Here is a 13187-nt window from a genome sequence, read left to right on the forward strand (position 1 = left end):
AGCTTGGAGCTTGGGTGCCATGCGATGAGAAGCACTACCACTATGACGCGTGTCCTGTTTGTCACCATCTTGCATGCTTATAGCAATAGCGCCAATGCTGACGAGCTAAGGCGAGGACCATCCTTGCTCCAGAAAACGGCAATGTTCCAATCACGATCACCGGAAAATCAGAAATGACCTCCGAACATCGCCGATCTGATCAAAACCACAGACAGTGCCGTAGTTTCAGAGAAAAGAGCATGGAAAGGCTGTGGCCAATACAGAAAAAGTTGTATCGAAAAAGTTGTATGTGAACAGTTACTTTTAACAGTAGAAAATAATTAAAATAATTGGTATTTTAATTTGTCGTTTTAAATCACATTTATTATCACTGTTATGCTGATGACACCCAGTTGTATTTTTCTTTTAAATCCTCTCATCATTCTAAATTGTCTATTTTAAAATAATCTAGTTAATCTAGTAATAATCTATTCATATGCGGGTCTTTGGTCAAAATATATATTCATTATTTCATTATGTTCGATGAAATAACTTTTTCCTTTGACATGGAAAAGTTTGAGAAGCACAGTCCTGAACTTTATTAAGTTAAACTCAATATAAACTTCATTAAGTTTGTTTGCGTTCCATACTTCCATTCAGACCAGTGCTGAGCAGCAGTCAGATAGAAGCTGAGCTGACATGAACAAGCCAAATGCCGACATATTTTACAATGGATTTAATAAAACAAAAATAAACGTTTATAACCTACGGGCATGAGGCCACGAAAAACACAGTCAAGTAAATTAAAGAATAATAATAATAATAGCCAGGGAAAAGAAATGACACTGTAAAATATGGTTTTGCCATTATAAAAAGAAAAAAAGAAAGACATTTGCGGGGACGTAATGATCCCGAGACTTTGAGTACATGTGAAAAGGAAGAGAAAGAAAAAAAAAGTTGACAGCAGAGACGGGGCTGCCTTGGGCTGTGGAAATATCCCCGGATTGTTTGGCACAGCCTCTGTGGCTGTTTCATCTGCCATCTTCATTCTCTTCTGTAACATGTGTAGGAAATTTACTGCATCATTTCATCTGATCCACTAAAGGAACCAGTCTGCACCTGGCTCCCCCTCCTTCTTCCTCTGTCCCCTAATCTCACCCCTCTCCTCTCCCCTGCTCTTCTCTCCTCCTCTCTTCTATTCTCTTACCCTCACCTCTCTTCACCTTTATCGATCCCCTCTCTTCTCTTTTCTCATCTTCTCCACTCCTCTCTTCTCTTTTCTCATCTTCTCCACTCCTCTCCTCTCTTTTCTCATCTTCTCCACTCCTCTCTTCTCTTATCATCTTCTCCACTCCTCTCTTCTCTTTTCTCATCTTCTCCACTCCTCTCTTCTCTTTTCTCATCTTCTCCACTCCTCTCTTCTCTTTTCTCATCTTCTCCACTCCTCTCTTCTCTTATCATCTTCTCCACTCCTCTCTTCTCTTTTCTCATCTTCTCCACTCCTCTCTTCTCTTATCATCTTCTCCACTCCTCTCTTCTCTTTTCTCATCTTCTCCACTCCTCTCTTCTCTTATCTCATCTTCTCCACTCCTCTCTTCTCTTTTCTCATCTTCTCCACTCCTCTCTTCTCTTATCATCTTCTCCACTCCTCTCTTCTCTTTTCTCATCTTCTCCACTCCTCTCTTCTCTTATCTCATCTTCTCCACTCCTCTCTTCTCTTTTCTCATCTTCTCCACTCCTCTCTTCTCTTTTCTCATCTTCTCCACTCCTCTCTTCTCTTTTCTCATCTTCTCCACTCCTCTCTTCTCTTTTCTCATCTTCTCCACTCCTCTCTTCTCTTTTCTCATCTTCTCCACTTCTCTCTTCTCTTTTCCCCTCATCTCTACACTTTTCTCCTCATCCTCTCCTCTTTTCTCCTCATCCTCTCCTCTCCTCTTTTCTTCCTCTCCTCTCCTCTCCTCTCCTCTCCTCGCCTCGCCTCTCCTCTCCTCTCCTCTCCTCTCCTCTCCTCTCCTCTCCTCTCCTCTCCTCTCCTCTCCTCTCCTCTGAGTTTTAAAACTAAACGAGTGGCAGTCTCTCCTGGTGCAATGTCACTGACCAGGGGGGTTTCAGCTTGGAATTGATGAGGCAAACATTGTAAATGTCCTTCCTGTTCTAACGCAGACAAGCATTCTATACTATAATTTACCTGTGTGTGTGTGTGTGTGTGTGTGTGTGTGTGTGTGTGTGTGTGTGTGTGTGTGTGTGTGTGTGTGTGTGTGTGTGTGTGTGTGTGTGTGTGTGTGTGTGTGTGTCTGTGGCTAGTGTCAAACTTGACGTGTCTCATATGACCCCGAGGTGTGCGGTGCCGAACAGCAATTCGTATGGACCACCGGTTTCAGTGAAACCCAAAAGCCACGATGTGCCTGTCTGACCACGGGTGTCCGAGAGGGACGCACGCATTTTACGCATGCTTGTGAGATTGTATACATTTGCATTGTTCGCGACATGCATGGCCTTGAGTAGGTCAGCCTAGTATGAATGAGAAAGGGTTTCATGCACATCCAACAACCCATTAAGACAAAATGTCTCTGCCGGGTGGAAACGTCATACCGGATTAAAAACAAAACAAAAGCAAAAGCAGATCTAAAAGCTTGAGATGTGGATCTGCTACTTGGATGCTTTTGTGTGATATTGTAGTGTGTAGTATGATGAAGTAGCATTAATGAAAACAGTTAAAACACAAAAAGGTTTCTGCCCGACCATGACACGAAATGCCAAATACTCTAAATACTAAGAGTTTTCAGAACAAAACGTATGTTGCTACATATCTCAAATCTAAAGTGAAGCTTTCCCGGTTTTCAGGGAAAGCTTTACAGGGATTTTTTTTTATCTGCCAGGATTGGGCTTTTAAGGTTGATCAATTGGATCAACCTTAAAAGCCCAATCCTGGCAGATAAAAAAAGGTTATTTGCCCACTGCAGGTATAAAGGGGGAGGGGGACCCCTGGGACACCTCCATCCATCAACAGAGCAGGGTTGAAGTTGTCTGAAATTAGTGTTTTACCTTCACAGTGCTTGCCATCTCCTTTGTAGCCCGACTTGCAGATACATTTGTACGACTTCACGGTGTTCTGGCAGATGGCGTCAATGCTGCAGTTGTCGAGAGCCTCGGCACACTCATCCACGTCTAGGAGGAGGAAGGAGAGGAAACATGGATGTTACAGTGACTTGATGATGATGAAGCAGAGAGACAGATAGACAGACAGGGCTGTCACGATTACACATTCAAATTTCAAGTTGACGATTAATTGTCAAACAAATAATTGCGATGAACGATTTAATTGTGTCTTTGGCATTGGAAATTGGAACATTTAATAAGAATCGAAATTACATTTCTGTTCGCCTTTTAGGCTATTTTATGAAAAAGTGCACAGGGCAGATATGACAAATAACTTAAATATACCAATACATTACTCGCTTTTTACAAATAAATAAATAGCTGTCTGTCAGACAGACAGACAGACAGACAGACAGACAGACAGACAGACAGACGGCAGCAGCCACTAAAAGAAAACAATAGCAACCTGGACAGTAATGTAGCCCTGCAGTGCAGACAACTATGATCAGTCTGCAGCGTACCATACCAGCTCCCCCAGGACACACACCATGCACAATTTAAGAATGACAATGACGTCTTTTTAGAGAGCATATCTGTGGTAATAATGGGGATGCAGATGTACTGGTTATATTGTATCAATACACTGAACCATACAGTTTGGTTGGAATTAATTCGTGCCGTGATTTATTTATTCCAGATTTTCTTGTGTTTATGTGACAGCATAAGACATGTGCAATGATGTCTTCCCTTAGTAGGGTTTCTTCCTGGAGGCTGAAACCTTGACCTTGAAAACGTGCCAGTGAAACAAAATGTGATGTAGTGACATCACAATATCATCTGCTCCCGTTACCCCTCCCCCTTTATCATACAACCACGGCTGTGGGTGCGGCTTCAATTCAGGTGGATCACCACCCATCACAACCCCCCAGGCAAACCAGGCATACTTAGGGCGCGTTCGGAAATACCGCACCGGACCGCACTCGCCTATTAGTTTGCATTGCACAGTGCGCTCAGTGAGCTATTTCCGAACGCGCCTTAATGAACTGGTGGTTTTGTCCACATTAAAACGACATTTCAACAAATGCTGTACACTTTTTGCAAAAAAAGTCTTCCTCCTTATATAATAATAATACCTGATGGTCATGTTTTAGGGTGGGAACAAAATCACGGCACTCCATCTTTAAGACCTGATACCTGAGGCCAATTCTACAAATGGAAAAGAGAGGAAGCCGCACACTCGTATGCTCCGAAGGATAAGTTTATTGACGACGTTTCGAGCCAAGGCTCTTCATCTGGTCAAACTTTTACTATCACTTCTACAAATGCCTTCTTGATCATTAGTTCTCAAACTTTTTCGTAATTAAAAATTATTTAAAAAAAAAATCGAGATATTTTAAAACATGTTAACAAACGGTAGCCTACTTGTTGTTTTTCTTATGTTTGATTGCTATGTTTAATTTACTACCGGTACTTACTACTACATGGCTTTCATTTATCACCTGCACTTATTTATGTCTATTAATAATGTTAATTAAATCCTTGTCACAACAACGGTTTTCAGAAATGTGTACTTCAACGAGCTTTAGTTCCAAGCCTGTTGGATCTACGCAGGTGATACTGTTCCTCATCTGATATTCCATTCAGTTTCATTAACTACACATTAAGTCAATCCAGCATTTCCCACACGCACTCGAGCATGACAAATAGATCTCTTGAAAGCTCTTGAATGCTTTTAAGCTTATTTCGTCATGCCAACAATCTCTCACATCTGTGCAATAGATGAATGTAGTAATGCATTATGATCATTTTACCCCCGAGACGAAATGTAATAGAATTATCTCTAGTCGGGCTGCACTATTGAAAACATGTTTACAGAGATTTATAAACAAAACGACAATAAATTGAATCAAATCAACTAGGCAATAAAATGTAATCACTTTTTTTCCGGATCTACAAAGGAACGTCTCTCCTCACGAACTTCTCTTCTCACGATTCGCTCATGACTTAATTCTCGAGTTTGCTGGTGGTCATGTTCTTAATAAACCTTGCATGACTATTCTGAGCATTTCACAATAAGCGACCATTTGGTGAACATTTGCAGATCTACAAGCCCATGTAGATCTGTTATTTTCAACAAAGTGATTTGGTGTAGATGATGGAAGGGGGGGTGGGGTGAGGGGCATGGGTCATCACCATGCTGGCTTGTGGTGGACATTTTTGTCAAAATTCTATTTTTTCTTTCTATTTTTTGCCACGGATATACAAAATGAATGGACACTAATGAAGAGCTATAGCCCTGAATGAATGACCATAACAGGTCTGTAACTCTGAGTGTTCAAATAGAACGAAGTTAAAGGGGCATTCCACTCATTTTCAACATTTTACTATGTCATTAATATACCTTAGAGCTGTTGTGTGGAAATAATAAAAAAGTCCCCACATTCTGTGTTTCCTAGAACTAGAGGTCTGAAAAAAATTAACATGGTGAAACACATCTTGATGATGTCATCAAGATGTGTTTCACCATGTTAATGATTCTTTTCATACTTGCACTATGAACTATTAATGACATAGTAAAATGTTGAAAATGTTGAAAATGGGTGGTTTTCCCCTTTAAGGGGGTCCTTCCTTGCACATAAAACATTTGAGAACCACTAGTTGGACTCCTAATGTGCCATAGTAAATAAGTAAGTAAGTCAATTTTATTTATAAAGCACCTTTCGAAACAAAGTTACAAGGTGCTGAACAATTGACACAGTACGCAGGTTAAAACACACGGAACATATCACACAGTTGTGACAATATAATACAGTAGTGCAATGAACAGAACAAAAACAAACAAGGCAGAACAAAGACATAGGGCTATAACAATGAATCAGGTCAAAGGTACATGGGAGAAATATTTACGGAAAATATGAGTCTCTTAAAACCGTCAACTGACTCAGCATTTTTCAACGCCAGGGCAAGGCATTCCATGGGGTAGGAGCTACCACAGCGAATGCCCGGTCACCCTTTGTTTTCAGCTTGGTCGCGAGTATTTCTAGAAGACCTTTGTTGGAGGACCTGAGAGGTCTGACATTGGTCTTAGGAGGCAGTAGGTCAACGAAAAAACAGCGGGGCCAGCCCATGTAGAGCTTTAAAAGTATTCTGGCCTTAATAGGAAGCCAGTGTAGTGTGGCTATTACTGGAGTTATATGTGCCCTGCGGTTTGTGTTGGTGAGGATTCTGGCTGCAGAGTTTTGAACTAGTTGAAGTCGGGATAGTGATGATCGGCTCAGAGTGGTGTAGAGTGTATTGATAGTGATGAACGGCTCAGAGTGGTGTAGAGTGTATTGATAGTGATGAACGGCTCAGAGTGGTGTAGAGTGCATTGATAGTGATGAACGGCTCAGAGTGGTGTAGAGTGCATTGATAGTGATGAACGGCTCAGAGTGGTGTAGAGTGCATTGATAGTGATGAACGGCTCAGAGTGGTGTAGAGTGCATTGATAGTGATGAACGGCTCAGAGTGGTGTAGAGTGCATTGATAGTGATGAACGGCTCAGAGTGGTGTAGAGTGCATTGATAGTGATGAACGGCTCAGAGTGGTGTAGAGTGCATTGATAGTGATGAACGGCTCAGAGTGGTGTAGAGTGCATTGATAGTGATGAACGGCTCAGAGTGGTGTAGAGTGCATTGATAGTGATGAACGGCTCAGAGTGGTGTAGAGTGCATTGCAACAGTCCAGACGGGAGGATATGAAAGCGTGCATGATTTTTTTCCAGGTCTTGAAGTGAGAGAATAGATTTAATTTTAGCAATATTGCGAAGATGAAAGAAGCAGGACTGAGTAATCTTCTTAACGTGGAACTCAAGGTTAATGTGGTTGTCAAAATAAACACCCAGAATGGCCGGTGATCTAGTAGGGTACAACAGCCGTGTCCTCCCTGTGGAGGCTCCTCAATGGCCAGTGATCTAGTAGGGTACAACAGCCGTGTCCTCCCGGTGGGGGCTCCTCAATGGCCGGTGATCTAGTAGGGTACAACAGCCGTGTCCTCCCGGTGGGGGCTCCTCAATGGCCGGTGATCTAGTAGGGTACAACAGCCGTGTCCTCCCTGTGGAGGCTCCTCAATGGCCAGTGATCTAGTAGGGTACAACAGCCGTGTCCTCCCTGTGGAGGCTCCTCAATGGCCAGTGATCTAGTAGGGTACAACAGCCGTGTCCTCCCGGGGGGGCTCCTCAATGGCCGGTGATCTAGTAGGGTACAACAGCCGTGTCCTCCCGGTGGGGGCTCCTCAATGGCCGGTGATCTAGTAGGGTACAACAGCCGTGTCCTCCCTGTGGAGGCTCCTCAATGGCCAGTGATCTAGTAGGGTACAACAGCCGTGTCCTCCCTGTGGAGGCTCCTCAATGGCCAGTGATCTAGTAGGGTACAACAGCCGTGTCCTCCCGGTGGGGGCTCCTCAATGGCCGGTGATCTAGTAGGGTACAACAGCCGTGTCCTCCCTGTGGAGGCTCCTCAATGGCCAGTGATCTAGTAGGGTACAACAGCCGTGTCCTCCCGGTGGGGGCTCCTCAATGGCCGGTGATCTAGTAGGGTACAACAGCCGTGTCCTCCCGGTGGGGGCTCCTCAATGGCCAGTGGTCTAGTAGGGTACAACAGCCGTGTCCTCCCGGTGGGGGCTCCTCAATGACCGGTGATCTAGTAGGGTACAACAGCCGTGTCCTCTCGGTGGGGGATCCTCACTGGCAGGTGGCCAGTAGGGTACAACAGCAGTGACTACACACAGAAACATGTGGGGAGGAATCAATTGTGTATTTGACTAAATTGGGAGGAGGGGAAAAGGGTCATGATTTTATGTTTCACCGTTATGTAATGGTGAAACTTGGCGATGGATTCTCATTTGGTCAGCTGTTGCACTTTGCCCTGGTCTCTCCGCACCATTACACAAGAGTCAGTCACCAGAACGTTGTACAAGCCATCAAGCCATCCATCAGGCTCCCAGAAAAAACAACACAATCACACACTTCATTACACTACATTTGACCAAAGATATGACACTGATAAACTCACAATGAGCAACAAAGGAATTAAGAAAAGTGTTATTCTTTTTTCTTTTTTTCCCCACCACAAATCATCATTATTGTATAATTATGAACAATTGTGATTTACAACAACAATCAAGGATTATGATTTTAGTTATGGTCGTGCAGCCCCTAGTGGTGTACGTGTCATAAACATTGTGAACAGCTGTGTAAAGAACACGCACATGTGTTTTTTCTAGGACCAACTGGAGTCTTATGGAATCTCTCAAGCTGTCATTTGTCATTTCTCTACCGCACTGTGATTGAAAGTGTTCTCGTGTATGTTCCTTCATTCCATGCATTGTATAGGGAATGCTAAGATGCGTGATATGGATTGTGTTGCCCGTTTCATAATAATAGGTGTTATATTGATTCTTTATTTATTTCAAATATATGATCTACTTGTAGATCAGATATATATATATATATATATATATATATATATATATATATATATATAGATATATATATATATATATATATAGATAGATATATATAGATATCTCTTTCTCTCTCTCTCTATATATATATATATATAGATAGATATATATAGAGATAGATATATAGATATATATATAGAGAGAGAGTGAGAAAAAAACGTGTGTGTGTGTGTGTGTGTGTGTGTGTGTGTGTGTGTGTGTGTGTGTGTGTGTGTGTGTGTGTGTGTGTGTGTGTGTGTGTGTGTGTGTACAATACAACTATAGGAGGCTATAACATGCCATCTAAAATACATTTTAACCTTTGCAAGATTAGACTGCATGGTCGTCGAGGCTAGGCCAAGCCTTGCATTTTTTGCAATGGGTCTGCTAAGATACTCAGAAGAACAGTGTCTATAACTAAATGTCTAAATAATTCTCTAGAGGGAGACATGCCAATGGGCACAACAGAGGGAGAAAGCTCCAATGACCTCGTTAGCCGTAGATTCTGCCCAAACTACAATGCTGCCACCAAAATGTGATATATGCTTTAAGTAGGCCTGTTACAAACAATTATTACATAATCACCTAATTGCAATTATTTGAGATATCTGCAATTATTTTTTGCATAATCGGGAATACTCCATTTTATGTTGAAAAGATGTTCATACATTTCAAAAAGAGACGGTGTAGAGTGTAGACTATTGGCAAGAGTCATTGTTAGTGATTTCTGTGCATATTGCAGTTAATAAACAAATATTATTTGCTACAGTATATGTGCCCCGTGACATTTTTGTTCACGAAGCCTAATAAGGAAACATTCAGTTGCCAAAAACACAATTGCATCGTTAATCGCTATTATTTGTGAGACAATGTTGTGAGTACAATTCCATGATTGTGACAAGCAAAATGACTGGTTTTACAGCTTCCATCTATGAAGTCTTTGTACTGTGAGAGCTGATTGAGTATATTGTCTTCAAGCCTTAGTTGATTAGCTCCATTGTTAACCGCTTTTGTACGTCTACACCAAGTCTCTGCGCCAAAATATTGCTGATCTACAAGCTCACAATTTGTTTAGATCTTGTTGAGCTTGTAGATCTACTACGTTTGTTGAATATGGATTCAAGTGGCTGATGATTCCAAGTCCTCCATAAACATCTGACTGAGAAGCAGCTGGATAAAACAGCCCAAAACCCACTAATTATAGAACCGCCTTGATAGACTAAAGCACTGGTTCCCAAACACTGGGTCGGGACCCATCTGTGGGTCGCAGACACATTTTTATGTGTCTGTTAACCGAATATATGCCAGCCACCAGAAAGAAATTCCATAAATTGCTGACAAAGCGGCAACGGGGAGACATCAAATGTCTCTTTTGGGTCACAGGCTAAAACGTTTTGGAACCAATGGACTATACCGACTACAGACATTCCAACTCTTCACGCTTTTCTGATGTTTCCCTCAAAGTTTTCTGAAAATGCATGTTTTCCCACTGCAGGTTTTATTCACTGATTAGCCTTGCTAATTTATTGCTTTGCTACCGAAAAGAAGTGTGAAGCAGAGGAACTCTCTCTATTCAGGGAATCTGAAAAGTAAACACCTTAGCAAATGCCCCCCCCCCTTTCACACTGACATGTTTCTGTTTCTGACAATGAAATGCACTGACAATCTGCCAATGGCAGGACATGTGAAGTTCTCAAACGGCACATCTGTAGGACTAAGACAACCGATTAATCAATTTCATTTGTTTTTATCGTCTTACAGAACGTCCCGTCTGTTCTTGTGCAATGAATCCGAACCAAGTGAATGCCTGCGTGTACAAAATGACAAACAAAGCCGCAGCAACCAAAAAACACAAATAAATCAAATCTATCATTCATACTATTTTGAGATACCGTTGTTTGACAAAGTAAATAAGTCAGTCCTAGCAGCTGTGTAATCAGTGAGTCTAACAGAAATGATGCATTAATGATTGAGCTGCAGGGATGGCTGCATGACTAACAGCCTCCCAGAGAGCCAGATGTCACATCTATCTACCAGGCTGAACAATACATACATCCCTACTGTCAGACACAGAAACCTCCTATCTCCACATTTTAATGTTCATGCTTAGATTCATTTTGTGAAGTAATGTCTTACTTGGTCGTAAAAGAGAGTCATACAAAAGTAGCAAAAATAGCAGATTTACAGGCTCACAGCGCGTTGTGACCTCGTAAATCAAAATTGTGTGAAAGTGATTCCATTTTTCTGTGGGTTTTATGAATATTGAAACGATGAAAAGTATAAATGAGAAGCTTGTGACTAAATTATAACTACATTGATGGATCCATTGGAACACAGATTCCAAACGGTTACTTTTCAGATTTCCTGAAAAGTAACCGTTTGGACATAAAAGGTTTCCACATGACAACAATGGTAATACAGATATACAGTGGAGTCCTGAATAAGTACAGTGAGAAACACAGAGAAAAAACGGATGAAAGCGAATCGGATAAATGTTTTATGATCGTGCATTATAAACAGGGTTTGATTTGTTAAACAACTAAAGGACTGTATATTTTGTTGTGCAACGTACAACAAAATATAATCAAAGTATTATATTATATTATATTATATTATATTATATTATATTATATTATATTATATTATATTATATTATATTATATTATATTATAATAGCAATATTGCCTGTGTCATGCGGAAACCTCATATGTACAACATTTTGAATTTTTTCAGGATAAAAAGAATATGCAAAAATAACACATCTACAAGCTCAAAAGGCATTTTCCCAAGAAGCAGGGATAAAACATGCAAATTCAATGTGGGGTAGTAGGGGGGGTATCAAATGCAGAGGAATGAATCCCACCACCCCCTCCCCACTAGTTACATACAGGGTTGATGTTTAACGTTTAACCTCCGACTGGTATCGGAACATGTCAAAGAGACGGAGATGGATTGGGAACCGTGGGGACCGTCGAGCAGCACGGGGTCAGGTTTGTCTCCATGGATCTCCCCCACAAATCCCCACCTGATCCCAGTTAACCAGGCCAGGTGTTTGGGATTACCTCCGGCATGGGGGGGGGGAGGCTTAACAAGGTTTACATAGCTTCCAATATCCACCCTTATCACAAGGTTTCTCTATCTGCCAAGGCTTGCTTGATCCCGCCGGGAAGTGATTTGCCGTCTCTAAAGCCAGCGTTGCCAGATTTTGCGAGAGGAAAATGCAACCCGCCACTACCGATATTTAAAACCTTACGTCGCTTGTAATAAGCAGACATGGAAACACTGTATCTAAGCTCCTTAGCCTAGCGGTCGTGTCCACCGGACAGGACAACACCACATCTGGCAAATGAGGACCCCCTCCGCCAAAAGATATAAAAATAAAAAATAAAATCACATGGTGCTGATATACTTTTTTAGTCATTTCAATGTAAGACATTTCTTTGCAAGGCATGACTTTGTAGGGATGCGCAGTACTTTGGCAAAAATAGGCATTCTACAAGCTTGCAGATCGGCTATTTAGAAGACGCTCTTATTCAGAGTGACTTTCGATAATAAGCAAGGTAAACACATACATAGAATGCAGAGAGACAGTGTATTGCCTCAGTAAACTATATAGGACCACAGGTAAACCAAGAACGTGGCATCAGTCTAAACAACATACTATCAAAATAATAATCTATACAATGAAACTAGGATAACAGGTACACAGTGAACATAGCACCATTTAAATAGCAGGCTATCTAAATTGCATTCTTGAGACATACAACTAAGTAAATATAGGTTTGAGTGGTTAATATTCAACGCCCAGTAGTATTTTTAATCCAACCATACTATACATCTAGAGAGACATCCTTAAAACGACACCAAACTAAAAGCCTCTATCCCTTAAACGGTAAAACCCTTAGCACAGTACACCCCCCACCCCCCACCCACCCCCAGCATGGCACCTATATAGTAAGCAAGAGATGCAGTATATAGGTCTTTTTTCACAGAGCCACGAGCCGCCACCTCTCTCCGGCGAAGAAGTTTCCATGAAAGCAATTTAAAAAGCATTGCGAGATGCTCCCCAGGCTCCATATTGATTTATATTATGTGAGAACAATGACAATTCTCTAGGGGTGGAGGGAGCAACCAGGGTCCCTCTCGCGCTCTCTCTTCTCCTCCCCTCTCTCTTTGATTGTCTTCAGCGGATAACATGGGGGGGAAACAGCGGAGGCCAGGAAGTGTTTTTCAATAGCAGAGGAATTAAGCATAACACAATATCTATCTTAGTGTCAGCTCTCCCCGTTTCCAAGCCTCAGCGGCAATTAATATTCATTAAAACAGAAAGTAAAAGAATTCTCTCTTTTCCTCGTTTTTATTAATGCTCCCCTTTCCAGGGCATCAATTCAACTGCAGATCATTAGCTTGGAACGTGTTTACTTCATCTTCACTGGTGGTGTAGATTTTTGCAGAAATAAGTTCTTTGCAGAAATAGCTTTAAGATTTATACTAAGCCGTCCGACGGTTGTCCTGTGAGCGAAAACAGCCGATCTACAAGCTTGTGTTCTGTCATATATTGACGCGACCTGGAGCTTGTAGATTGGCTGTTATTGCGCAAGCCCCTCTGACGTACTATGCAGAATAAA

At 41.7% G+C, this 13187-nt stretch overlaps 1 protein-coding gene across 3 annotated transcripts in view; it reads right to left on the reverse strand.

The window, feature by feature from the left end:
* scube3 (signal peptide, CUB domain, EGF-like 3) overlaps positions 1 to 13187 on the reverse strand; it is a 197251-nt gene that overhangs the window by 156320 nt on the left and 27744 nt on the right. For all 3 annotated transcript variants that reach the window (XM_079528503.1, XM_079528502.1, XM_079528501.1), the window contains exon 2: positions 3025 to 3147. In XM_079528503.1, the coding sequence (XP_079384629.1) occupies positions 3025 to 3147 (123 nt within the window). The remainder of the gene's footprint in view (positions 1 to 3024; positions 3148 to 13187) is intronic.

This window comes from Electrona antarctica, assembly GCF_951216825.1.
Source record: "Electrona antarctica genome assembly, chromosome: 2".
Lineage (NCBI taxonomy): Eukaryota > Metazoa > Chordata > Actinopteri > Myctophiformes > Myctophidae > Electrona > Electrona antarctica.